General features: G+C 35.2%; 3 protein-coding genes and 2 non-coding genes across 10 annotated transcripts; 2 read left to right on the top strand and 3 right to left on the bottom strand.

Annotated features, from left to right (window-relative positions):
* Window positions 1-1,020: 1,020 nt before the first annotated feature.
* Window positions 1,021-4,294, top strand: LOC113038928 (uncharacterized). 3 transcript variants are annotated; one of them, XM_026196746.1, is made up of 4 exons: window positions 1,021-1,255; window positions 1,375-1,902; window positions 3,258-3,444; window positions 3,582-4,294. In XM_026196746.1, the coding sequence occupies exons 2-4, from the start codon at window positions 1,516-1,518 to the stop codon at window positions 3,746-3,748; spliced, it is 741 nt and encodes a 246-aa protein (XP_026052531.1). In that variant the 5' UTR covers window positions 1,021-1,255; window positions 1,375-1,515; the 3' UTR covers window positions 3,749-4,294. The 3 variants fall into 3 exon arrangements, with proteins under 3 accessions (XP_026052531.1, XP_026052530.1, XP_026052529.1); XM_026196745.1 differs by lacking the exon at window positions 1,021-1,255 and having other exon boundaries at window positions 1,262-1,544; window positions 1,632-1,902; XM_026196744.1 differs by lacking the exon at window positions 1,021-1,255 and having other exon boundaries at window positions 1,262-1,902.
* Window positions 4,295-4,531: 237 nt separating this feature from the next.
* LOC113038937 (60S ribosomal protein L37) lies at window positions 4,532-7,102 on the bottom strand. Its single transcript, XM_026196754.1, has 4 exons — window positions 7,028-7,102; window positions 6,143-6,278; window positions 5,291-5,375; window positions 4,532-4,635 (listed from the first exon to the last, which is right to left on the bottom strand). Exons 1-4 carry the CDS (start codon window positions 7,028-7,030, stop codon window positions 4,566-4,568), a joined length of 294 nt encoding a protein of 97 aa, XP_026052539.1. The 5' UTR covers window positions 7,031-7,102; the 3' UTR covers window positions 4,532-4,565.
* Window positions 4,842-4,919, bottom strand: LOC113039266 (small nucleolar RNA SNORD72). Its single transcript, XR_003274939.1, has one exon. It is a non-coding gene; the product is annotated as a small nucleolar RNA SNORD72 (small nucleolar RNA).
* LOC113039263 (small nucleolar RNA SNORD72) lies at window positions 5,447-5,524 on the bottom strand. Its single transcript, XR_003274936.1, has one exon. It is a non-coding gene; the product is annotated as a small nucleolar RNA SNORD72 (small nucleolar RNA).
* A 1,139-nt stretch (window positions 7,103-8,241) lies between the features above and the next one.
* Window positions 8,242-25,272, top strand: LOC113038915 (alpha-2,8-sialyltransferase 8E-like). 4 transcript variants are annotated; one of them, XM_026196717.1, is made up of 9 exons: window positions 8,242-8,683; window positions 12,666-12,773; window positions 14,463-14,561; window positions 19,864-19,956; window positions 20,206-20,292; window positions 20,442-20,586; window positions 22,104-22,216; window positions 22,307-22,399; window positions 23,146-25,272. In XM_026196717.1, exons 1-9 carry the CDS (start codon window positions 8,553-8,555, stop codon window positions 23,606-23,608), a joined length of 1,332 nt encoding a protein of 443 aa, XP_026052502.1. In that variant the 5' UTR covers window positions 8,242-8,552; the 3' UTR covers window positions 23,609-25,272. The 4 variants fall into 4 exon arrangements, with proteins under 4 accessions (XP_026052502.1, XP_026052503.1, XP_026052506.1 ...); XM_026196718.1 differs by lacking the exon at window positions 14,463-14,561 and having other exon boundaries at window positions 8,243-8,683; XM_026196721.1 differs by lacking the exons at window positions 12,666-12,773; window positions 14,463-14,561 and having other exon boundaries at window positions 8,243-8,683.
* The last annotated feature ends 2,503 nt before the right edge of the window (window positions 25,273-27,775 follow it).

Raw genomic sequence — 27,775 nt, 5'->3', positions numbered from 1 at the left:
CATTTCACAACACATACAGCGACAGTGTGTTTGTCCTTCCAGCATAAGTGGAATATTCCCTGTGGAAGCATTACTCACGTCTAAACTGCTTCACAGAAAGCCTCCCACAAAATGAATGGACGCAATTATAAGTAGGCTACTTAAGGGACCATCTAAAGGGCATCAAGCCTACGGGAATCAAGGTTAGGTTAGCATATTAAATATGTCTTTGATGGCTTTAAAGTAATAAGATGTGCAGGGTTTGTGATTGCCATTACATGAACAACATTTTTTAAGACTCATGAAACTACAATTGTTAAACTAGACTATACTGGCCTCTCTCGGCCATAGTCATGAATTGCATGGTTTTTACACTATTATGTACCTTCTATAATTACTAAAACATTTTGCGATAACAACTTTTGGTGTTATTTATTTATTATATTACTTAAAATATTTTGGATTCACTTAATATTTTCAGTTTTCAATTTAATTAAATAGCTTCTGACTATTTTATTAGTTTTTTTTAAACAGTTAAATTTAGCTTTCATTCCATTCTCGTCGTAAATGTAGTTAAGTTAGTAGGCAATTCAACAAACGTAAATTTTTCTAAAGTTACAATGTACGTTTTCGTCTAATAATAGGCTACCTAATATTACATTTAAATTTTATTTTAATAGATTTTACTAACAGTAAAAACATTAGCAGATTTGGCTATTTTAACTAACGTTCCCCTCAGAAAAACTAGTTAAGAATGAACCTACATCAAGGCAATTATGTATGAATTTTAGGAATAGTGTTCTTTTTTATTCAGAATAATTTGTGGAGCAAAAGTTTATATTTTGATGCATTAGAAATTAACTTTGACGTGTTCACAATAAACCGGTTTACAAGAATGCGAGTGACGTTTAGTCAATAAATATTAATATAAATTGGTAACATAACATTTTATTTTATATAGTCACCAATTTCTTATTTCCTGTTCTCTGAACTTTCCTGATGATTGTGTTTCGTTTCCAGTCAGATCACACAAGCGCTTGATTTCACCTCAGCTAAAACTCTCCAAAATAAAAAGTGCTGAATACATATTTAACTTCATTACTGTGCTATTTTGAGGGCTTACGAACAAATAGACGATTTTAATAGGCCTACATTAAAAAAATTCTCATCTCTGAGGTAAGATTGCAAAGTTGTCGGTGAAAAGCCGAAGCTCTTGACGCACTCCGGCGGAATTGATTGATGTCAATGGGGCGCACCTGCGGTTCAACTGTCGGCTGTCAGTTTTAGTCATTTTATTGATATTATTTTACATAAAAAACATAAATAATCAGAGGTGCAATTAAGCAAACATCAAAATCATATTGTTTTGTCCTTATTTGTGATGAAATGTCGCAGCTGGGATCGGCTGTGCCCTCATCAAACTTACCTGAGGGCCTCCCGGTGTCCAGTTTGGCCCTGCTGATCCTGGTGCTCATTCCCTGCGTGCTTCTGCTCCTGCTGCTCAACTGCCTGTTCGTGGGATACAAACTGTTCCGGATGACCCAGAGGAAGAGAGACCGCTTCGGGTCGGAAATCTCTCTCATGCACTCTTCGTTTTCCACCCGCCAGAGAGTCACCCGTTTTTCTGATGAGCCTCTGCTCGCTCCAAACAGAAAGACCAACTACGTCTCGGTCTCGGAGCCGATGCTGGCGCCTCCCATCAGCTCGTCCCTGACCTCCTCAGCGGAGAGAAGGGCCACCGGGCAGCGCGCCAGGTTTGTACGCCCGGATGGGTCCACTTACGCCGGGCCCGAGTCATTGCGTGCGCGCGTGCCGATCTGGAGGACGAGCGCCCCGGTTCTGCTGCAGTCCAGTGATTCGGACACAGAGCGGGTCAACACGGTGCCCCCGAACTCACCAGCACAGCATCTGACTCCCAATGGGGTAGGGTCAAAAACACTAAAGCAATTAAATATTTAATAACATTCTACTAATTTGAATATTAATGGGAGATGTCAGGACCTAATGGTCTTGTATATAATTCCAATGACAGGCTTATTTAAAAACTGACTAATATGCCATTTTCATATTGTGCTTACATAGCATTTTATACAGAAAAAAACATGGTAAAAGTGTCATTTGTTTTGATTGATATATTATGGGAACATTTTATCTTAATACCATGGATCTGTGGAATTTAAATGCATAACTATGATTGACATTTTCATATGGTATTTATATGTAATGTCTAAAAAGCATGGTATTAATACCATATCCAATAATGTTTTGATTGATATATATTAGGAAAATACCTATACCATGGTTCTGTAAAATTGTAATTTAAAAATCCACCATTTTCATTTAGTAAGGTGCTGTAAAAAAAAAAAAAAAATTTTTCTTTAGCACCATATTCAAAAGTGCCGTAAATTTGTTTTATTATATATTGAGGGAAAATGTAGTTTTAATACCATGGTTCTTTGAAATGGTTATTTTAAATTCTGGTACTTTGCCCCTTTTTATATAATGGAATTTTACATAGCACTGTGATGTCCAAAAAGCATGATATTACCGTAGTACCAGATCCAAAATAACATAGATTTATGGAAAATGACTACATGCATTGTGTATGGAGTAAAACATTGGTGGCAATGGTCAGTGCTGAGTATATTCCTCACCAGTCCATTACTGATTCCAAATTACATGACAATAATTGTAGTCAGTAACGTTATTCATTACAGTGCACATTTTAGGTAATATAATCAAGACTACTTTTTGGTAACTTTTACATTGCTTGTGATCCAACTCGTTTATCACACTGATGTAAATAGGATAATATTGCACCATACTGATATACAAATGCCAAGAGAATAAAAATATATTTAATTTGTTATTTATTAACAACATGAAACATTTATTTCCAGGTTTCTTAAACTGGGGTTCATGAAGCCTTTTAATGTGTTTGAAAGATAAAAGCCTTCCAAAGAAAAATACTTTTGTGAATAATATGTAATCAATAAAAAAATAAACTTTAGTCTGATTGCAAGTATTTTGAAATGTAATATGCTGTAATCTAATTACACACCCTTTGGAATCTGATTACATAATCCAGATTGTGTGTGATCAGTTACTATCCAGAACTGGTATCTTTTAAAGCTTTTGTAAAACAGCCCGGTTTATTAGTTGTAGTCTAGTTTCTGATGATGAAAACAATTGCTTTCTGTTCAGTTTTGGCTCCAAGTGAAATATGACGTCAAACTTAGCCTTGAGTAATTTAACCGTTTTAACTGCTCTGGTTACAGTTCTCAATGCGGATGACTTCCATGCGTAGGAGCAGCACCATGGAGCTGGAGAGCGCTCCTCTGGATAAGCTCCATGTGGAATGCGAGTCCGCCAGCATCATCCAGCCGGAGAACTCCTGTTATGTGGCGTCACCAAGCCCCTCGGCTGGGGGTTCAGGACTGGACAGTGACTTCGGAGCCAGTGCAGGTTAGTTCCATGATCTCATTCATTGAATTGAGTAGACTTCAAATGCTTTAACTACATATACACTATAAATTAGAAACTTCTTACTGGTAGTGTATATTTGGAGTCTGTCCATTCTTTGAATTCTCCTGTACTTTTAGGTGTATCTCTGCGCATCCTTTCAGTGGACAGTGACGGTTTCCCGGGCTCTGCCTGGGCGTCTGTTCTGGAATGGGATTACTACGACCCAAGTTATGTCACTCAGAACCACATCCCAAAGCACAGACACCACGTACCCCCCATCACCACCAAACAGTACTGGGTCTGAGCCCGAACTCCATAGAGAGAGAGATCCAGAACAAGACTTAATTTAGCCATTCTCATTCTAGAGGTTCAATTGAGCTGAGTCTAGATTTCTGTCTGGGTTTAATGGACTTAATGTTCACTTGCTGTTTTAACTGCAACACATCACATGTCAAATCACACACACGATTTTAAAAAAATCTTCACGATCACTGCTTACTTCTGCAGCAACTCCAAACAAGTTTGTTCAGTTTACAAAATTGGTGTTTATACAATCACCCCACTATTTCTTTTACTTTGACACGGAGTTTGTTTTACACGTCGAGTTTCTCACCATTGAAATTATGTTTGCACATGATTCTCAGCATGGAGTTAGTCTTCAGAAGAGGCTGTTTTTGAGTACTTCACATTTTTGACACGATACACGTTCTTGCATTTGTAAATATAGTAGTATTTAGATTGTGCCGGAATTGAATAAAGTTTTAAACTACAGGGTCTCATTTTATTGCTGTGGACATCTAAAGCAATTATTAAGAGTCAACAAAATTATAAAAAAAATCTAAATAAGATAGTTTATGTATGCATAAGGAGTTAACATAGCAGAACAATTGATCTTGAGATTAAAGTCTCAACTCTAAAATCAGGGAAGCTGATAAAGACCTACTAGTTTTACTAGTAGTTACTCTTTATATAAAACAACCCTTTTCAATCAAGTATTCAGTCTGCATCGATGTTAAACAGTAACTTGTTTTCAAATTGTTTGAGAGGTTCGGAGTGTGTTTGCGAGACAAAAAAAGATGCAGTCAGACAGATTTCAAACACCACTTTTTATTGGAAAGAGGTTATGAGGAGCTGGACGCAGCCACTGCTGCCCGACGGGGTTTGGGCACGGTTCCCTCACGGAATCCATTTCTGAAACGCACACATAAAACAGTTCAGTCATCATAACACCACAGGATGTCAGAGATGACCCTAAAGATAATTCACAAGCCCCGACCATGACTGCATGAGTCTCAAATCTATTGATCAAGTCCCAGCAGTGTAAGAACCCAACTGGTTTGTACAAAAACTGAACAGAAAATGGATCCTAAAAGACACCCATCTAAATGTATGGGTCAGGCTTACCTCAGTACAAAATCATTATCACTGGACAGTCATTTGTTCAGACATTTATTTTTGGACATCATTGGTAAGCCATTGAACAAATGCTAAATTTAAAAAGCCACCCAGGTAAAGCAAACATCAAATATCAGGATCAACATGAAAGTTTCGATCACTGTCAGTCAACTGTATAAATTTCACTGTATAAATATCAAATAATATGCATGCATTATATATATATATATATATATATATATATATATATATATATACACACACACACACACACACACATATGGATATATATATATATATATATATATAATTGAGGGAAAAAAAAGATGCCATTCAAAACACACAAAAGTTCATAAATGCTTCAAGAAAACATTAAACCAAAAGATTAAAGTATGAAAAAAGATCAAATTAAAAGCATGAAAATCTGAGCACTGCATACACTTTTACTCACCTGAACCTGCGGAAAACAACCTTCATGTGTCTCATGCGGCCAGTTCCTGTGGTGCTGCGCCTCTTGGCCTTAACGCTCCAGTTGTCTACAAACAAAAACAATTATATTTATAAACAAAAATAAAATGCATTCCTCCGGCAGTCCATAAACATCTCTGGCTTACCTCAGTTAAAACCTGTAATCACTGGACAGTCATTTGTTCAGACATTTATTTTTGGACATCACTGGTAAGCTTTGATACGCCAGACAGAACACATACGTTTTTGCCGTTCTATCTTAAGGAATAGTTCACCCAAAATGAAAATTTGTATAAAAAAAAAATAAAATAAAAAAATTGGTTGACTGGTCAAGTCCATAACCCACAATAACGCTTTGAATAAAAATGTTTTGAACTGTTTTCGCTAATAAGCAGAGCTTGATCTGGGCATATTTCTCTCCCGAATCAGAAGAGATGAATCTTCACTGGAGAAAGCAATATTATTGATAGAGGACTTGAAGTCTTAATGATGAATTTGTTTCTTAAAAACATGCAGCTTTTTTCTTGACAAGACGTTAAATGATGTTTTTATCAGCTGTTTGGACTCTCATTCTGACGGCACCCATTCACTCCAGAAGATCCACTGGTGAGCAAGTGATGGAATGCTATATTCCTCCAAATGTATTCCCATGAAAAAACTCCTCTACATCTTGAATTGCCTGAGTTTTTTTAAAAAGTTTCCATTTCTGGGTGAACTTATTCTTTCATATTACCTACGTTTCCGCGTGTAGCGGTGCCAATAAAGCTCTTTGAATTAAAATTAATGCATAACCAAATATTGAACTGATGGCTGACATTCAAATCAAGACACTTACACTTTCTCTTGCGCTTGGCAGGGTAGCCACACTTTCCGCAGGTGGACTTCTGCAGGTGATACGCCTTGGATCCACAGCGGCGGCACAGAGTGTGCGTCTTATTATGACGCTTACCGAAAGATGACGTACCCTTCGTCTGAAAAACACAAGAAATTCATTCACATAACTGCTTAGATCTTAAATGTTCCTTTTCATGACAGCAATCTCAAAACATATCAAGCTGCCCACCTAGATATTCTTTCATGTGCAGCAAGCTTGGTTGGGACAACATCATGTAATGTTTATGATGACAGCTCATTATGCTGACAGCTCACTAGATTCTGAGATGGCCCTCAATATGCTGTCTAACTAGGCAGCTAGTTAGGTTAGATGAAAGTAGATAAATGAGTTTATACTATGATGGTCAATAAGTATGTTTAGAAATAATTAGGATAAAATGTAACGTATGACGATGACTTCCAAAACAAACCTGTTTAGGAAGGAAAACTAACTTGGAGGAGATTTTAATGCACAAAAATACGGTCTAGAAAGGAAGCTTAATCTAGAATTTTGCAGAAACACTTGATCTGACGGTTTCATTTACACGGTCTCAGACATATTAACGTTACCACCCAAAACTACGTATTTATTATTAATCTAAATGAACACTGGAGGTAGTTAAAAGCTAACCGGTTTATTTCTCGAGCTGTATGGAAGGCTAAGCGACATGCTAACCGAAAAAAATAAAAGTCATTTATAACCTCTCACTATCGAGGAATCACCAATATAATGGATGATATTGAGCCTTGGATATATATGCTTGTGAAATTATTAATGGGACGGTGATTACAACAAGCCATGAATCAGATGTTAGAGGATTTTGAAGCAAGGTGCTGCGAAACTCACCATCTTTCCTCAGAGCTGATTCGAAAGAGACCGGAAGAGACGTTAGTGTACCATTAAAAAACCACCAGTGCGCTTTCGGTGCAACAACTAAATACGTCCCCCTACTGTTACACTGCGGACTTCATTCACAACGGCAACAAATGAAAATACACCAGTTATTTTAAAACTTATGTTCAACCTACTCGTGGAGTTTATGTTCAACCTAAAAAATAAATTTTGTGGTCACATAATTTTTAAATTAATTACAGAAATAATATCTGTAATTCTGTGATAATAAGACGTATATACCCTATATTTACACAGTGAAAACATTATATACATTTCTTCTTAAGGAAATGTGTTTTTACATGGGCTAGGTTATCCTAAACAACTGAACATTGGATTTTTTATAGGTTAGGTTTAGAAGGAGGATTTGGTGTAGTAGGCTAATTAGCCTTAGCCTGTATAAAAACAGAAATCAATGGAAAGCCCTGTAATATTTGATAACAGTCTCTCTCTCTCTCTCTCTCTCTCTCTCTCTCTCTCTCTCTCTCTCTCTCTCTCTCTCTCTTTCTCTCTCTGTGTGTGGGTTTATTGTGGGATAAAAACCAGCAAGGTTAATTGATTTGGATTTAAAGGGCTTTGCAAGGGCTCACAGCCACCAAAGGCAACCATAAACATAAATTACACAGCTGCCAAAAACGTCTGGACTCAAATCATCCCTGAGACAAAATAAATAAATAAATAAATAAAAATAGAAATGAATTTCATTAGATACCACAAGCATCTGATATTACTGAATGGCGAAGCATTTTTTCCTCTCCATGCATTTCAAGTCTTGTTATAGCATTAATATGATGTCATTCTCTTAAATTTGATTTGAGTTAGAGCATAACAGGGTTGAAAACATAATATGTTTACATCGTTTACTAAGACAAGACAATATTATAACATGCAAATCATTTTAACAGAAAATAATACTACAGTTTAATAATAAAAATGCACAGCAGAAACTTTCTAGGGTTTTCTGTACTGTATTATTATTGGGAAAAAGTATTATATGTGCCTTTTTATTTGGAAAAAAACATTGTAAAATTATGGGTTTGGAAGTTGAAGAATGGTGAGCCTACTTTACAATGAATGTTGAAAAGGGTGAAGTTTTTTGATTGCATTTTATTAAAATTCGTCATCGTGTAATTGCAATCATCACATTTTCTATGGTTTGATGACAAGCAGAGTCTGCAGTGTCTCGCTGCATCATTGGTGCTGATGAGAGGGAGTGGAGCGCGTCGACGCATCTGAGACGCACATTCCGCAGGAGCGTCGCGTGATGCAGGTTATGCGAGATTTACTACACGTCTACAGATAGGCTCAAAGGGCAGTTATACCTTCGCTATATCTGACAGCTTGCTCAAACGCGATACTGAGACGAAAAGCAACTGCTATGGAGACTGAGCGCGCATCGGTGGAGACGGTAAACACGCGCGGGTGTGACTCAACGTGTCTTCTGTAGGACAAACGCGACCGTGGGTTTCTCTTCTGAAGGATGGGCTACTCAGATCCGACATCTAATAGAGATCTGTTGGGAAACAGATCCCTGTGTTTTATTTTCATATGTGCTTTTGGAGTGGTCACCTTATTGCAGCAAATCCTCTATGGCAAGAACTACATTAAAAGGTAAGGTGATTATGTTATTAAATGATGCATAATGAAAAAAACAATCCATGTTCTATGAAGGTATGTGAATAATAAAGGAAATTAGCCGTCAGTAATTACTGCACCCATATTGCTCCAAAATCTCTTTTAAACTTCATTCAATCATGCCATACACAGTCCCCTGAATGACTGTCTATGCAGCGAGATGCTTAAGTCTGTTTTTCTTCTTCCTCTATGTTTATTTTTCTCGTCTTGATTTTTATTTTTATTTTTATCTTCAGCCCTTTAAACAGCTCATACATCTTGTATAAACCTGTGTGACAGCAAAAAGCCATGTAGTGCAGAACCTTATCATAAGCAACTGCGTCTTTAGGCTTTGATGATAAACTGGAAGACTGTGATGTAGCCTCTGTTTTTTTGCATGAGCACATAGCCTAGATTCAAGCACTAGAAATTAATTATGCATTTAAATCATGGTGGTGTTTCGTAAGACCCAGATTCCATGCCTTTTTTGGAGCCACTTGCATCAAAATGACATCATACCTACCGAGAATAAGTCCCGGAAGGTGAATCATTTTAGGTTTTTTTTTGGGAACGGAGGTAAGCAGAGTGAGATGGCTCAGCAATGCGAGGGTGTTTGAGTGTGCGTGTGTGTGTTTGTCTATGTAAAATGGCGTCTCTCGTAAGGAGCGCCCCCAGTGCATTATGGTTCCTGCGTCCCAGCAGATGCCCATATGCTGAATTAGAGCATAGAGCATTCTCACACTCCCCCCTGAACCCCACTCTTGCGTCTCACACACACTCAGGATTCATGACATCAGAGCCTGACGGCTGTGGATTGCATGAATGCTGTTCTGTCCCCTGTATCTATTCTGCTGAAGTGTAGGGGTGGGTGAATGCTTTAACTGCTTTAACTGCAGCTTCAAACCCAGCAATGAGAGTGAATGGAAACCAAACGGAGACGTTTGAGTCTTCTGCTTCTCAGATTTTCTTCTGTCAAAAAACCCTACATCTCATGTATGTCAGCTTAATGTTTCAAAACAGCGAATGAAAACTAAGAAACCATTATGGAAATGAACTCAAATCCAATCAATTTAACTCAAAACCCAGCAAAAGTCTCATTATGAAACATTTATCTCCCAAGACCATGTTATGTGGGTTATGCCATATATATATATATTTTGTTTGCCAAGACAAATGCTATTTACTATTGCTAAATGGCCAGAAGAGTTACATTTCTGGTTAAGGATTTTAACAAAATCTCAAACCTTGGCAAATAACAAAAACACTCCCAAATCCCGCTAACTTTTAACTTCTAAACTATATTTAAGCTATATCATAACCCTACTGAAGAAAAAACAAAAAACAATAGCAACCCTCATAGAATTTGTAATGGTTATAATGTCTATAATGGTAATTGTATAGGTTTTAATGGAAACTAGGATGGTCCCTGTGGGTTTCTACTGGTAATTGCCTATTGATGGCATATTAAAACCATTAATCCTAATGGGATGGCCAATGGTTTAATGGTTAGAGGTTAGTGGTTAGTTCTGTTTTCAATGCTATTTTTTCTGGAAACCATTAGAACTTCTTCAGCAGGGAACCACAACATCCAGTGATTCTTGCCACCATTCTTTACAGATCAAAAATGTACTTAATTTACAACATAGGGCTATAGCTTCATTTGAGGGCTGGGTTATCAAACTGAAAATCTGAAGGGGGCCAAGAAGGTGGGGCCTATAAAACTAGAAATGAAATTGAAATGCATATTCAGCAGTAAAATGAACTAATATTACCAACACCAAGATCTATAAAAGGTTAGCAGAGGGCTGTCTGACAATCAATTCTAAAAATAATTCATGAAACAGTCATTTATCATGATTAATCAAATATTTATATTGTCATAATTTCATGCTGAAATTCTAAATTAATGTAGAAACAACATAAAGGTAGTTTATTTGAAATTGTTTAATGGCATCTTTTATAGCATTAATGAAGAACTGCTACTAATACTGTTACTGGAATCTATTAAATGCATTTGCCCTCAATTTTACCCATTAATTATAGCCATTCAACATTACAGTATAATTAAAAGCCATTATTTTTAACAAACATAATATATAACATTTTTTAATTTAAGCGGTTTTAAAACAATCTTCACATAAACTGTAAAACTATAAAAAATGTAGTTTTATATATCTAATTATCCAATTTTATGGAACTTATGTTCACTTATTAGATGTCTGTTTTTAATCCTCTGAGAACATTTTATGAGAAACACATTAAACCTGATTGAGAACACAGTTAAGTCTTATGTGCTATGAAGAGCAATATCTACGCGATAAAGTTTATATTTAGCAAAAACAGTCTTATATTAATTTGCATATGTGTGAGCATGTGACAGTCAGAAGATATTCTGATATTCACGCCTCAGATTAAAGCAGTGACAAACACATTTTTATTGCAGCTCAGGTACACGCCAGACTGACTGCCGCTGTGAGACACTGACTAATGTGTGCATTAATAATGCATCCACAGAACTGATGAAAACGTCCTCTTAAACGCTCCTGCCAGGTGAAATTACAACTTAGAATTATTAAAAACACTTCATGCTGGAATTGGCCTTCTAATGTCATTGCAATAAGTCTTAAAGCTGTCAGGTTGGCACAGAGTTACATCTAAAAATAAAATCGCACCGAACTGGCCAGGACAAGAGGTGAGTGCTGCATATAGACGTTTGTGCATATGAATCAAACACAGCAAGGTTATTTTATTACATTTTCCTCCTAGCTCTGATTACACTGGTGCTAGATTTAGCATCCGCTTCTGCAGTCTTGTGCCAGGCTTGAAGTTTCCTCTTTGTCTTGGAGATATTGATTGGCTAATAGCTGTGCCATGCAGTAAAAGGATTGACATTTAGCTGTTTCTTCAGCTGTGACCGCGTCTGTCCTTCATATGCACCTTCTCTCTCCTTTTACCATTAGCAGCTGAGTTTGTGTTTCTTGTCCTGGTCAGGAAGTCGAAGAGCTGATGTCCACATTAAATTGATGCTTTTAAAGACATGTAGAAAATGGCTGTGTGTGTACTACAGCGACTAGAACTGGTTTAGGACCACAGTTTAGTCCAAGAAACAATTTTGCATGCTTTTTTCCAATATAGTTCTGAAACTAACTGGTAAAATCAGTCAGTTTTTTTTTTACATTTTTTTTTATCCTAGTAACATATTGACTTTTTATTATGATTTTACAATATGTTTTAAGACGTCAATGTCTTATCTCCCAGAATGCCTGTAAATAATCAGGATTATTGCAATCCCCCTTTTTTATTTTGAAAGTGTCTCATTCCATAATAATATTTCACAGATGTCACTGTTTTAATGCATTTTTGATTGAATAAATGCATTCTTGGTCAGCAGGAGAGAACATCTTAAATCATCACTCTCTAAAACCTCTACAGATAAAATTATAATTTATTTGGACATTTATACAGAGAAAAGTGTCCATTATGTGTATCAACTCTCGCTTTTTCAAAGGTTTGTTACACTTCCAAATGTATGAATGTCTTTGCATTAGATAACAAAATAAGAAACCAAGTGACCTTCATTTTAAAGGAAAGAAAGGGCAAGCACACGTGACTAATTTACAGCAAATATGGCTCAGGAACCATGTTTTGAGAAAAGCTTGTGCAGCATTGATGTGCAGTTTCCACTTGGTTTTGTCATCTGATGCAATGATACAGAGATATTTTGAAGTATGTAAAAACTTTGGCACCACTTCACTGTACATGTGATGGTATTTGCTGTTCTGGATTGCTTCTTCATCATGTCGCTTTTTCACTGAAGATTATCAGTGGCACTCCTGACATCATACACCAAGTTTTACATTCTTTGATTAAGCCAAACCAATGAGAAACTCTTACAAATCTGTGTGTGTTTGACATTTTCTGCTGCCTTGAACATATGAATACATGAAAGCTTAAACGACCTGCCTCATTTTCTCACTAGTGGGCAACAGTTTTCCCGCCTCAAAGGAGAGGAGGTGGGCAACTGGAGCGGGCTCATTAGTTACCCCGATGATGGAGGGATGAAGCCGGCCAGAAATGGGAGGAAAAGGTACAAACCAGCACAGAAACCTCTCAATTACACCACCAACACTCTAGAGAGACAGTGAGAGAGAATGCCACATAGACAATGATCAGGCCCTTGCATGTCTGGACTGGAGACACATCCAATCCCATCAGCCAATCAGACGAGCAGAACATTTATCAGAGCCAATCAGAGGACCAGGACTGATTAGAGTTTCACTAAAGGACAAATTAAGCACAGCAATGATCGCTTCAGGACGTACTTTTCCCATTCGTTTTCTCCAAAACACCCGAGTTGAAACAAAAAGTTTTGAAACATGTTACGAGAAAAAAAGCTATAAATGTGTGGTTTTGTTCAAAAATGGAATACTAGCTTACTGCATACTGTACAATACAGTATATGCTATATAATATTTTTGTTTTGTTTTCCAATACAAATTTCTTAAATCAAGATAAATTTACTTGAGATGTACGATGAGTTAAGATATGAAGCCTTGCTTTCTGAAAAATCTGTCACAATTAAGTGAGTTTATGCTTAAAACAATAACAAATGATATTGAAATATATATGATAATATAGTTCTCCCCTTGAGTTCAGTTTAATTTTCTAACCCCACTGGCGGATATATTTTCGTTTCTACATTTTGCCACTAAATTAGCTATTTCTGCATGTTCAATTTAGAAAGCGGCATTCAGTCGTGTAGGAAAATATTGTGGTTATTAAGCTTTTTGATGACATTTTGCTGTTTGCTTTATTGTATATGGTATGTAATATGCATAATAAGATTAGTATGCTTTTCTGAGCACAGCCGCTGAACCTAATTGGAAATGGACTACTTTGTCCATAAAGCATCGCACATTACAAATAAATCATATTTTGGTACATTATAAGGATATAAGTATAATTAAGTACAGTATATTTTTATTGCAAGTTAATGTTGCAAGTTTATTGCAACATTAAAATACATAAACATTATATTTACTACATTATGATTAAATATTGATGTAATTTACATCTTAATGGCATTGTTTAAATGCACATCGCTGTCCTTTACTGAACAAATCCACTGTACTAAAATGGGAATTAACTACTAATAATTGATTTTAGGTGGAAAATGTTCAATATGTAAAAATTATACCAATGTAAAAAAATGATTAAACATTAAATAATAATAAGCAAATAATAATATAATATTATTGATGTAATCTGCAATTAAATTTTACAATATATGTATGCCAAAATAGTATGATTAGGGTAAGTGTCACAAATGAGAATGAGTTTATCTCATGAAGCAAGAGTTGAATTTGATTATAGTAAAATGTAAACCAATTGATAAACTATTGATTTAAGATAGAAACGACTATACATCTGAATTTCAAAGTTTATTGCATTATTTATTAAATTATTCCTGCTAAATAATAATATTGTTTATATAATATGTAATGACGATATGCACACAAGACGTTATATTTACTAAACTTTTTATTTATTAAATAATTAAACATTCATATATGATATATTAATATGCTATTAAATAATAATATATTATCTATATCATTGCTATTTAAATGCGTTCGTTTTTTTCTATGGAGGAAACGAATGGGATTTTTACATTGGGGAGCCCTGCTCTTGTGCTCTTTTGTGGTTGTCAGTACTGGGACAGGAACTGAAGGGTCATTGAGCTCTAAACCTAATCCACTTGTATGCATCTTGACAGATGTGTCCGTCAGAATTTTCAGCATTCTGAAGCTCAGATCTCCGTAGTTATCACGCCCTGCCTAGCTGATATTAAGAAGAAAAAAAAAGAAAAGAAAAGGTAGGCCACACTGATGGCATCTCCAGTTCACCTCCTTGCCAACCTTACGTCCCCCCTTGAGGATGTCTCTTCGTCTTTTCCATCTGGTCTGAGAGGGTCCGAGTGCTCAGTGCTCGGTGCACCGCCGCTCCGTTTGTGCATGTTGTCTGCAACCTTCCATCCGCCCTCGACCTTTGACCCCATCACCCCCTTCCCCGCTTCCTGAGGTTGGGAGGCCTCCCTTGTGTTTCTCTGGATGTCATGTGTCTCATCATGCATTTCTGAAACCCCTCCACACCTCACCTGTGTGTGTCATGGTGAGCACACTTGAGTGTGTGTGTGTGCACGCAAACAGTTTCTGTAATATGTGTGTGTGTCATGTGACTGTTTTCCCGCTTGCACACTGCACTGCCTCTCTTTGACCTGAAAGATTTTTAGTTTTTGTCTTTTCGGTTTTCTTTTCATCTAAATGATCACAGAAGATTGTAATGTGTCATTGGGGGTGTTTGACTGATCACACATAAAGAGCGTTCATGATTACCCAGTGTGCACCTCTTCAGGCTACAGCACAGTCACGTCATGACGTCACTTCAGTCAGAGATGTATGGAATCGCTAAATGTGTTTCACTTTGTTTCTTCTGCCTAGTTTTTCATGCTCCTTTACTTTTTTTTTTTTTTTTTTTTTTGTCATTGCTCTTCATTACAAACCATTATTTTAATTAATTAGCTTACATTTATCTTTCATAAGTTTGGTGACATGAATAGCTTTGCTCCTAAACCACGAAACAGCATCTTATTTATTATCATTATTATTATTATTAAATACTCTTTTATTTATGTTTTTTTTATAAATTATTGTAATAATTTTAATACTACAAATACAAATATTTTGATTATTATTAATATTACTAAATAATAAGAACAATAAAATATAAATAATAATGCAAATACATTTTAACAACAATAATACTTTATTATAACAATATTATTATAATTAATTTGTTATTATATTATTATTGTTGTTATTATTATTATAATTAAATACTTTTCCCTTTATTTTACGGTACATGCAGTATTATTGCAATAGTATCAATAGTATGAAATAGCATTAATTAATAACATCATAATAAGATTTAATTATAATAATAATAATAATAATACAATAATAATAATAATGTTTTGAATAAAAATATTGATGATCAATAATAATAAATATTAGCTAGTAAAATAATAATAAATAATAACATAATAAAATAAAATATTCTTAATAATAATAAAAATCATAAAATGTATATTTATATTATAAAATAATAATATAAGCATTTAAATAATAATACATTTAAATAACAAAAAAAATCATGAATAACAAGAAAACTAACAAATGTTATATTGTTAAGAATGAGGATATTATGATTTTAAATATTTCATATTTTTTAATTATTACATCATAATTTTTTTTTATTTTACAGTCCAATGGTATTATTGAAATAGTAATATATTAAAATACTAATACATTTAAACAATTAAAATATTTTTAAATAATAATAATAATAATAATACATTTTCGTATTGAATGTGAGTTATTTCTTTTTTGTTCTTGGCTAATGCCAAGATACAACAGCTAAGACATTATCTTAAGACAGTAAACAGTTAAGAAAGATTTTGTTACTGTACAAAATCATAATTTAAATCATGTTATTATATAACAAAGAAGAACATTTAAAAAATGTGTAATGTTTGTATCCTTTTACATAAAATAATCCATTATAGTAGATGGATAGATGGCAGGTCTTTTGCTCTGTGGAGGCAGTTAGTAGCCATTTTGGCTCTGATTTCATTTACAGTAGCAAGCCATCCACCATTAAAGGGTTAGTTCACAGAGAAAAAAAAATGTCATTAATAACTCACCCTCATGTCGTTCCAAACCAGTAAGGCCTCCTTTTATCTTTGGAACACAGTTTAAGATATTTTAGATTTAGTCCGAGAGCTCTCAGTCCCTCAATTGAAACTGTGTGTTCGGTCTACTGTCCATGTTCAGAAAGGTAATAAAAACATCATAAAAAGTAGTCCATGTGACATCAGAGGGTCAGTTAGAATTTTTGAAGCATCGAAAATACATTTTGGTCCAAAAATAGCAAAAACTACGACTTAATTACACTACTGGTTTTCCGAAAACTGATGCAACCAGTTCTCGACTCGTGAACAAGTCATTATCTGGTTCGGCTCGGTGTTCATCTTCAGTTCTCTCTTCACAGCAGTTCAGTCAGTGTACTGTTTGAGTAAATGAATTACTCTGGGATATTGGTTTGTTTGAACTCAGAGGGAGTGTAAGCTACATTAAAAAAATTCAACAGCTTAAGTCATTTGTGGATTAATGCATATTGGAGACGCGAACCGTTTAAAACGATTCAGTTCGATTTGGTGAACTGGTTCAAGAAGATTCGGTTACATCGAATGATTCGTTCGCGAACCCAATATCACAAACTGCTTTGTTTTGAACTCTCTCACACAACAGACACGGAAGAGAAGACAATGCTGAATAAAGTCGTAATTTTTGCTATTTTTGGATAAAAATTTATTTTCGATGCTTCAACAAATTCTGACCCTCTGATGTAACATGGACTACTTTGATGATGTTTTTCTTACCTTTCTGGACACGGACAGTAGGGCTGGGATAAACGATTATTTTTTAAACGATTAATCTAGTGATTTTTTTTCGATGCATCGATTAATCTAATGATTAATTTTTCCGGACCGATTCGATTTCGATAATCTCCCCATTAATTGACTACTAACAATTTATACATGTTGATTTACATATCTGAATGAAAAAAACATGAATTCCTTAACATTGCAATATATGTTTATTGCTCTTAAAATTACAGAATAAAAGACTGACTAAGAATGCATTACTTTGCACTTGTATAGAGATAGCATTCAATAAAACCTTGAAGCCTTGAAAACACATAGCTTACTCAAACAAGCTTACTGAACACATAGGGCCTAGCTTACTGAAAAAAAAGTTCTTCTTTCAGATTAAAATAACAACAACTTGATGTCTAGCATTCAATAAAAAAGGTCACCCAAAATACTTGTTTAGAGCAATTGAAAGAATACAGTAACCAATGTAAACTTGAGGGCTTTAAGCTAATACAGAGAGTGCTTTTCAAAAAAATTAACAGTGGGAGCCAGCAGCCTGTCATGGAGAAGAAAAAAAATCTCAGAATGCTCCACGTGAAACGTTGGCGTTCCGCCCCTTTTCTATCGTGTCTAATGATTTTGGTTAATATGCACGAGGGAGAGAGAGAGAGAGCAAGACAGCGCTCGTGTAGTTTGAAGACTGTGAGTGCGCGAGCGCGCGTGAAATTTTGGTGTTTCGCCCTTTTTCTATCGTGTTGAATGATTTTGATTAATATGCACAAGGGAGAGAGAGAGAGAGCAAAGAAGTACTCGTGTTGTTTGAAGACTGTGAGTGCGCACGCAGCCGGGGCTCTCTCTCTCGTACGCACCCTGTCATTCTACATCACTCACCAATCAAATAAGGCTTTGACAGCCGCCAAAAAAAAAAAAGATCAATGCAGAAAAACCCCTGGATTGGTTATATAACGTTGGACAGACTGTTGATCCGGCCATCGCGTATATTCAGCGCACATAAGGTAAACGTTTTGCAAACGTTTTTTAGAGAAATAAAAACAGGTCGACGAATACATCCGCATATTTTGCGTCGACATATTTTTTGCGTCGACGTCATCGATGACCTCGACGTGTTGTCCCAGCCCTAATGGACAGTATACCGTACACACAGCTTCAATGGAAGGACTGAGAGCTCTCAGACTAAATCTAAAATATCTTAAACTGTGTTCTGAAGATAAACGGAGGTCTTACGGGTTTGGAATGACATGAGGGTGAGTCATTAATGACATCATTTTCATTTTTGGGTGAACTATCCCTTTAAAGTCCATTTAAAGCCCATTAAACTGGAAACATGAATCAGTGAGTCTTTTCACAAATGCCGTGCCTGAGGCTAGACTGAAAATGGCAAACAGAGACGTAATGAGAAAAACTCTTCCGGATGCAGTCTGCTTGCTCATAGTTTACAGTTCATTCATTTAATCCATGTTTTTAATGCCTATTTTCTGTATTTCTGTTTCACAACCAAGGTGAGGATTCACATTCCATCCATTCCAAACCTGCTGCCTCTCTTCTCTGTGGTGAAACTGTTATTTATTTTATATTTCTCCTCAGAGCATCAGAAAAGACAATTTTAAGCTGATTGTGTCTTGCGTAACAGAAGGAGTGAGTCTTCAGAGCGGCTTGTCAACAATCCTCAAGTGGAATTCCTATTATAATTTGGAACCAAATTTTATGCAAGAACCCCATGCACAATCTTGGAAAACCTGAATATATGAGCGAGAATTAAAAGTGTGATTTTTAGACCTGCAAAAGTCATGGATGTTACAAATTCATAAATGTTAAAAATCAAATAGATACTTTTTTAAAAACAACAACTAGGCCTATGTTTTTGTTTGTTTTTTAGTTATGTTAAGATCAAAAAATGTTTTTTTTAGGTTGCAATAGCAATTTGTTAGTATTTAAACAATTCTTAAAATATAATATTATATGTTATAATATAAAATATTTAAAAACCCATCTCAAACACAAAACTAAAAAAATGTATCAGTTTTAATAGAAAAATGTATATATATTTTTACAGATTATATCATTTAAGCGCCAAAATATTTTATACATATAAATATAATTAAATGCAATTACAATAAATAAATAAAAACATAAAATATAATAAAATCTGTCATCAGAATTAACTAAAATTACTACAAAAATCATTTGACCCTAAAAAACATTCAGTTATTGAAACTGAGAATTATGTCTGGAGCTACAAAATTTAATTATTTACATTCAGTATTATAAAAATATAATTGTTACATTTTATATTGGATAAATCTTAAAATATTTTAAATCGCCAAAACAACAACAGCAACAAAAGTTTTTATTAAGCAGCTTTGTCATTACAGCAGAAGTACCAGAAATATCATAAACACTGACAATGAGGGGACTCTAATATAGAATATACATGCAATATAAATAAAGAAAATATATTTTCCCGATATTACGATAGGTGGAGACAAGAAGTAAAGTTTGATTCAGTTAGGTTTGGTTCCAAGTTGTGACAGAAATCCACCGGCGTTTCTTCAGGATTGTTTGACCAGACTGCAGAGACGAGAGCGTTCAGGATCTTCAGCTGATCTCAGGTTGTTCCTGCAGTGTGTTCAGAGGACACGTGTCTGACTCTGTGTTCTGGCAGGTATCTGGAACGCTCCGAAGGCTCTTTAGAGTTCAACTCCACTTCCTGCAAGGAGCTACGGCAAGAAATCACAGATGTGAAAGTACTGACCATGTAAGTTTCTCTCTCAGATATCCGTCCGTGTCCGTACAGAGCGAGCGTTCCAGCGGGAGTCACATTTCCTGATGAATGTCTCGTCTCGACGGACAAACCCTGTGAAAAGAGCATCTATTTAAAGAAATACAATATCTGAGAAAGAGCACTCTCTCCTTGCCACTCCATCCTCGTTTAATAAGGAAAGCTACTTGCTTTCTGCTGTCTTTCTCTGATTTAATTGACTTTATATGTGTGCGTGTGTTTTAGGGTGAAGACTTCAGAGCTGTTTGAGCGATGGAGGAACCTGCAGGTGTGTAAGTGGGAGCAAAACAAGGAGGAGACAGATAACTTCAAGTAAGTACATTACGACTGTTCTCCCTTATCTCCCAACTTCAGCACAATCTTAATGGGATTTCTTCGTAGAAACAAAGGAGTGATGTCATCTCCAATAGGATTCTTTTGTGATATCAATGCGATGATGTCATCTCTCCGCTGTCCAATAGAATGTCTCTGTCCCGTTGCTGCAATGCCCCCTCCTTCCTGTTTACCACGAAGAGAAACACTCCCTCGGGCACCAAACTGCGTTATGAGGTGGATACGAGTGGAATCTTGCACATCAGCCCGGAGATCTTTAAAATGTTCCCTGATGTGAGTGTGAAATCACACTTAAAGCGCTGGCTTTGACTGCATGAGCTGACCAAACTATTGGAATCTCATCATCATTTAGAACCGATTCGAATTGGAATGTTCTAAATAGATTCCTTGTTATAGGATCACATCATTTTGAGAGGATAAAATGAGATCAGTTTAGGAGATCAAAATGAAAATCTTTAAGATTAAACATCATCGCCTTTAAAATATTTCCTTTTTTTAGTAACAATACATTATTCCAATGTAATAGAATTTCTTTTCTGAATTAAAAATATTCTAGACCTCTAGAAATGTTAGTTCATCCATTTTATTTACATAAGATTCGTATTTGATTCTTTAAGTTTGATGCCATATTAAAGTGAATTATATTATATTATATTATATTATATTATATTGAATTGAATTATATTATATTAAATTACATTAAATTAATTATATTATATTGAAATTAATAATATTTAGGCTTGTTGACAAATTATATTATTTATATTATATATTAACTTGTGTAGAAATACATTATTTCAATGTAGATGTAGATTTCTGTATGAATTCTAATTAAAAATGACAACAATATTTTATCTAGACAGAATTCATAATATTCTAGACCTGTAGAAATATTATTTAATTAATTTGACACCCAATTATATGATTTATATTTTATATTAAATTGTATTATATTTCCTTTTTTACTAGAAATACGTTAATCCAATATAACAGATTTCTGAAGAATTGTAATAATATTATGATTATTATAAATGTATAATACATATTATATTATATTATTTTTTTTTTTAGTTTTGTTGCCAAATTATATTATTTATATTATATGTTAAATTGTATTATATTACATATCCTTTTGTTGTATAAATGAATTATTCCAATATAATAGAAGTAGATTTCAGAATTATTCCAATAAAAAATATCCTCTATTCTATTCCATTCTATTCTCTAGGTTAAGGCCAAACTATTCTATTCTATTCTATTGTATTATATTCTCCAGGCCAAAAGGTTTATAATATACAAAGGCTTTAAGCAAAGTGTTACCAAGCTATAATTAAAAACTACATAATAACCTTGATCAAAGAGTAACATTAGCGAGCTCATATGATTCACAATATATTCTTATTAAATGATTCAGTTAGAATTTATTCCAAATCCAGTAAGAATCCTAAGTAAATTCCACACGAGTGGTTTGACTGCAGTGCAATAGAATGTAAATCAAAATGGGTGAATTGACATCTGCATATATGCTGAGATCTGTCTCTCTCTACACACACACACACACACACACACACAGCTGAAACTCTCACCGGACACAGACACACCCTGACGAACATTACCAATCAAGCATCCTTATCCTTAAGTATCAAGACAGCCGTTACCTAGCAACCTCTGCAGTGATCACACCCTAGAAACCCTATGCCTGCAACAGTTGCCAAGCAACCATCTCCAAGCAATCATCCCTGTAATCCCATTTGGGTCGCTCCTGAATGATTTCTGTGCTCTGACTGCAGGACATGCCCTATTCCAAATCCCAGTTTAAGAAATGTGCCGTCATCGGGAACGGCGGCATCATCAAAAACAGCAAGTGTGGACGAGAGATCGACGCAGCCGACTTTGTCTTCCGGTAAAATACTGTTGTTTGTGTTGGTTTGTTTAGACATCATGGGAATATAAAGAGGCATCTGCTAAACGACATGTCAAATCTCTCTTTCAGATGTAATATTCCTCCCATCTCAGATATATACAGTGAAGATGTGGGATCAAAGACTAACCTTGTTACAGTAAATCCCAGCATTATAACTGAGAGGTACACACACACACACACACACACACACACACACACATACACACAAATGTTACAAATACTTAATATAGGATTTGCTCTTGTTGTAAATACCAGTGTCTGGGTGAATATCACAAAAACATGTCCAGGTTTTCTATATATATATATATATATATATATATATATATATATATATATATATATAGAAAAGACTCTTCATTCTTATTTATTTATTTATTGACAATATTTACCCTTTTAATTTATTTTACAAATTCTCATTATATCCTGATGATCCTTGTTATTCTTATATAATAATCGTACTGTAGTATTTTATTTTTTTTTTTTTAAAACGAAATCAGGTAGCAAAACAGTGCTCATAACTAACAGGTAACACAGCAAATACAACCATGATGAATATTAATACTTCATGATTGAATTAATACATAAGTATCTTGAGAGTTTGCTGTGAAAATGTGTTAAAATAAATAATAATAATAATAATAATAAAAACTATTAAATGATATTCTTAGAAGCTTCATTTATTTAAACAAAATAAAAAAGATTAATTTATTATTAATATAATAATTATATTAAATGTTATATTCATATATTAATAATAATTTATTATTTAAATAAATTTTTTTATTCATATTATTATTACAGAATTAGCATTTTTATGCAAAAATGGCAATGAATGCTAATGAGAAAATTTTGCATGCATACAGTTTTTGTTCCTGTAACACAAATTTTTTTCTCTCTATTTGGACCAGGTTTCAAAAGTTGGAGAAATGGAGAAAGCCGTTTTACGACGTTCTGCGGAATTACGTGAACTCCTCGGTGGTTTTGCCGGCGTTCTATAACACGCGGAATACCGACGTGTCGTTCCGTGTGAAGTACATGCTGGACGACTTCGAGTCGGCCCGTGGCGTGTTCTTCTTCCACCCGCAGTACCTGCTGAACGTGCAGCGCTTCTGGGCCGTGCAGGGCGTCCGCGCCAAACGCCTCAGCAGCGGCCTGATGCTGGTCACCGCAGCCATGGAGTTATGCGAAGAAGTGCATCTCTACGGCTTCTGGGCGTTTCCCATGAACCCCTCCGGAATTTTCATAACACACCACTACTATGACAACGTCAAGCCCCGTCCCGGTTTCCACGCCATGCCCTATGAGATCTTCAACTTCATGCATATGCACGCTCGCGGCATCGTGCACGTGCACACGGGCCCCTGCAGGTGAAATCGCTACGCGTCTCTGCAATCTGATTGGTCCGTTTTGTAGAGCTCCTCCCACTCACTGGCGCTACGGAATTCAGATTTACGTACGCCAATCGATGCCTTGAAGGCCAGGCGTTTTATTTCTACGTGTTTTTACAATATCGAGTCTGGACAGTTGCAAAATAGTACGTGTTTCCTGATTTTCTGTGACGGTGTCGTATTTGTGTATCAGGGCAGATATCACGATTTAATCTTTGTGAGGAGGCGCCAAACCAGGTGCGACGCAATAACACGCAACAGTTGGGTTCGTGAAGTAAAAACTCATTCATTTTTTCCATAGGGAAATTGATAAAAACTCTTAAGACAGACCTGTTGTGAGCGCTGAGGTTATTAATCGATTGTAATGCTTTTTTTTTTTTTTAATAAACATGCTAAATTCACGTGTTTCTCTGAAAAACAATGCTACAGCCAACTGTGCTTCTTTGTCAGAATGTAATGGCCATGGAAGCCAGCAAACAAACTTTGTCAGAGATAACAGAATCTACCCGACCTAAAAAGCCTTTGCATCCATCTAAAATCTCTGACCAGGCATATTAAAAGTTAAATATATTAAATATAGTTCGGAGAGGAGGGGGCGGGAGAAACTACTCTCTCCAGTATTTTGAATTTGGACTGCAATACCCATTTCAACCACTGACTGTCAGCATCTTTAACATCTTCAAAGTTTGTGATGTTGTGATTCACCTTGTAGCTTGTTGGTTTGGTTCATTGCTTATACCGGCTTTAAAGAAGACATTAAAAAAATCCCTATAGAAAAAATGAATGCGAAAAATAATTCTGCAACTAACACCATTGAAAAAGTGGGCGGGCTCATATGCAACAGATGAGATGTTCTATTTCTACAATTTCTATTTCTGCACAGTAGCCCCACCCACAGTGGAATATCATTGGTCCAAATCCTATCAGTTGTATATTAAACATCAAATCTACATCACAGGCTGTTATTGTGTCTCGTTGCATCTGGTTAAGACAGATTAATCCACTCCAAACATGGTTTAAGAGCAAGCTTACTGTTCATTAACAACCAATCTTTGCATAAAAGTAGACTGAATTTGACAATTCAGTTGAAACGTTTATGTATAATGGTAAATACACGTTAAACATACACTGGTTCTGAAGTTATGTATGATAATGTACAAGGAAGTATAACTTTATGTAATCGAATCGAACACAGTTGTTTATGTCTTTCTCTCACACACAATCTGTGATTGAGGTTCTAGTGTCTTTTAAATCGACTGATCATGTTTATAAAGCTGAACTTTATATACTCTGTTTTCAGGTTGCTTATGATATTGTGATAACAATGTGACTATCACTTTACCAAGAAATTGACTTTTTAAGATTCATCAAGATCTATCTATCTATCTATCTATCTATCTATCTATCTATCTATCTATCTATCTATCTATCTATCTATCTATCTATCTATCATTACCATTTATTTCTTAAGTTGCACAAAAATATCTGGCACAGAGTAGATCGGTTATTCCATTTTTGACTTTTTAATATTTCTTAATTTAATATTCATATTTTGCAATTATTTTTTATTTTTTTGGTCCCATCATTGTTAACACAAATGTACAGTTATTTGTCAAGCACCAATAAAGCACACAGATCTGCTTCTAAGCTTTGTGGTGCTCTTTAAAGTGAGTTTTATGGTGTCCAGAGTGTGGGGTGTTGAGCCAGCAGTAAATAACTAATCAGTTTCAGAGGTTAATTAGTGTTACTCAGACAAACACAGTTTGGAGTTATTGGACACACAAACATTTAAATTACATTCCATTTAGTCATTTAGCAGATGCTTTTATCCAAAGCGACTTGCAAATGAGGACAGTGGATGCAATAAAAACAACATAGTGTTTTGTAGGTGTAACTTAATGGGGGAACATGTTACAAGCATTCAATAATTTAGTGATTTCTTTTTTTTATTATAGAAAAAATATTTTGACATTTGAGAGTGGATTTATTCTAAACACATAATTTATTAACCATTGCAGCATCTACAAAATATATAATTTTCCTTATAAAGAATTTCAACAAGGACAATTCACCTAAATTAAAATTCAATATTCAGTCTCAGAGAAATCAGATATATGAATCAGATAATGAATCGTTCATTTGAATCGGTTCTTTTCAATAAACCAATTGATTTGGTTTACAAATCGGACTGGACGCAAACAAGAGGGTCAGTAAGTATATATAAACTTTAGTTTTGAAACAAACGTGCTGTTCCTTCCTCTCTGGCAGCCAAAAACACAACAAGAAGACATTTAACTTTTAGCGCACCTGCTATAAGTTCTGCCTTAGGTTTTGCCTCCACTAGAGCGGTGACGTCACAGTGACGTAGGCGATTAAGGCGTATATAGACCCATTTGTTGTCTCTACAACAGACTGTTTAGTGAAGCAGGGCCGCGGGAAGTAATTTTGAACAGGGGGTGCTGTTAATTTTTTTTTTTTTTTTTTTTACAAAAAACCTATGAGCCTATAGGCCTATTTAAAATACATTTTAAAAATATATACATTGAGATTTACTACTTTATTGTCATATACACTTCAGTGCACAGCCAGCCAGGGTCTGAAACACACAGACATCAGTTCTCAGATATGCGCAATGCGCTATTAATCTGAAGCAGAAGCAGAATCAGAAATAATAGTTTAAATAATAGTTTAATAATCGAAAAAAAAAGAAATAATTACTTTCATTACAATTTCAGATAGCCTATACATACATGCAACTCATTTAGATACAACAAATAATATTACAACAAAATATAATATTAATCAAACTTCACAATAACGCTAAAACAATGCAATCGATTTGGTCAGCTGGCTTGAGTCACTGCACGTTTATGTCACACGCAACTCTATTAACTCCAAAATCTTTTTACGCACACCACAAGGAAATAATCTCTGACTATTTAAGCAATTTGTTTATTGAACAGTTCTCCACATCCATTACGCAAAGAACACACGCACAGTATAAAGCTTTCTGTCTCCATCTCCAACCTTTTTACACAAACCACAAGGCATCTCCGACTATTTAATAGGGCTGGGTAAAAAATAGATTTTTCGATTAATCGTTTTTTAAAATGTGGTCGATTCAAAATCGATTCTCAAAGGCCATGAATCGATTTTTTTTTCGTATTTATTTCCGCATACATTGAATGTAAGATTAGCGTTAATCTAATTACAAATCTCCTCCACTAGATGTCACCCTCTTATGTGCCTTGTGCGATGTTACCAACGAACCTATCATTCATTCATTCAGTTTAAAGCAGTGGTTCCATTTTCTGCAATGTGCGTCAGGTCATGCTCCCGTTCGCGTCTTACGGACTGCATCTTTATGCCTCTTATACTTTCTGCGTCCTCGAGTCCGCTATGGAACGCTATGCAGGCTTGATGTAAACATCGCCATCGGAGAGTGTGTACCGAGTCTGAGCAGACAACCGCGCGGACAGGTGCGCGTGGTCAGTTGTCTTCAAAAGCACAATTGCACATGTTCAGGCAGTGTGAAGAAGCCTATTGCCAATCGAACTAATCGTGCCGGGCTCGGGCTTGTGCGGTAAATGAGCGGTCATGTAATGTTTCGATTAGCGCGAGAAATATGCGAAAATGTATGCTGAGTAGTTGAAACGGAGGCTTGCTTCTGACGATTACGTTTTGGTAGCACCAGCAACTAAAGCAAAGTCTGAGGTTTGGAAAAGTTTTGACCTTGTTTATAATGAGAATAATGAGTGAATAATGACGCACCATCAGTGAGCGCAGGAGCGCGCTGAAGACATCTACAGTGGATTCAGTGATTTTCCTCCACATAAACACTTAGGCCTTACCTAATCTTGGTGAGTAAATGTTTTTCAAATAATAACTAAATATTACTTGAGTCTTAAATGCATAATGTAGACAGAGTAGGCTATATAAGCTAATATTGGCATTATTATTTTATTATGTCAGCTGCTATGGCGAAGCAAATCCGGCAGAGCCTTTATCTTAATTCATTTCGTTATTGCCAAATACCCATCTTAATTTATAATTTATCTTAATTAAATTTTTTAAGAAATACTTGTTTTTATTGGTGCGTTGGCCTATTTATATGCTAAATGAGCCTATACCTTAGGGCTATTTATAGAGT

Source organism: Carassius auratus, chromosome 21 (genome assembly GCF_003368295.1).
Source record: "Carassius auratus strain Wakin chromosome 21, ASM336829v1, whole genome shotgun sequence".
NCBI classification, from domain to species: Eukaryota; Metazoa; Chordata; class Actinopteri; order Cypriniformes; family Cyprinidae; genus Carassius; species Carassius auratus.
This window is presented reverse-complemented; position numbering and strand designations above follow the sequence as displayed.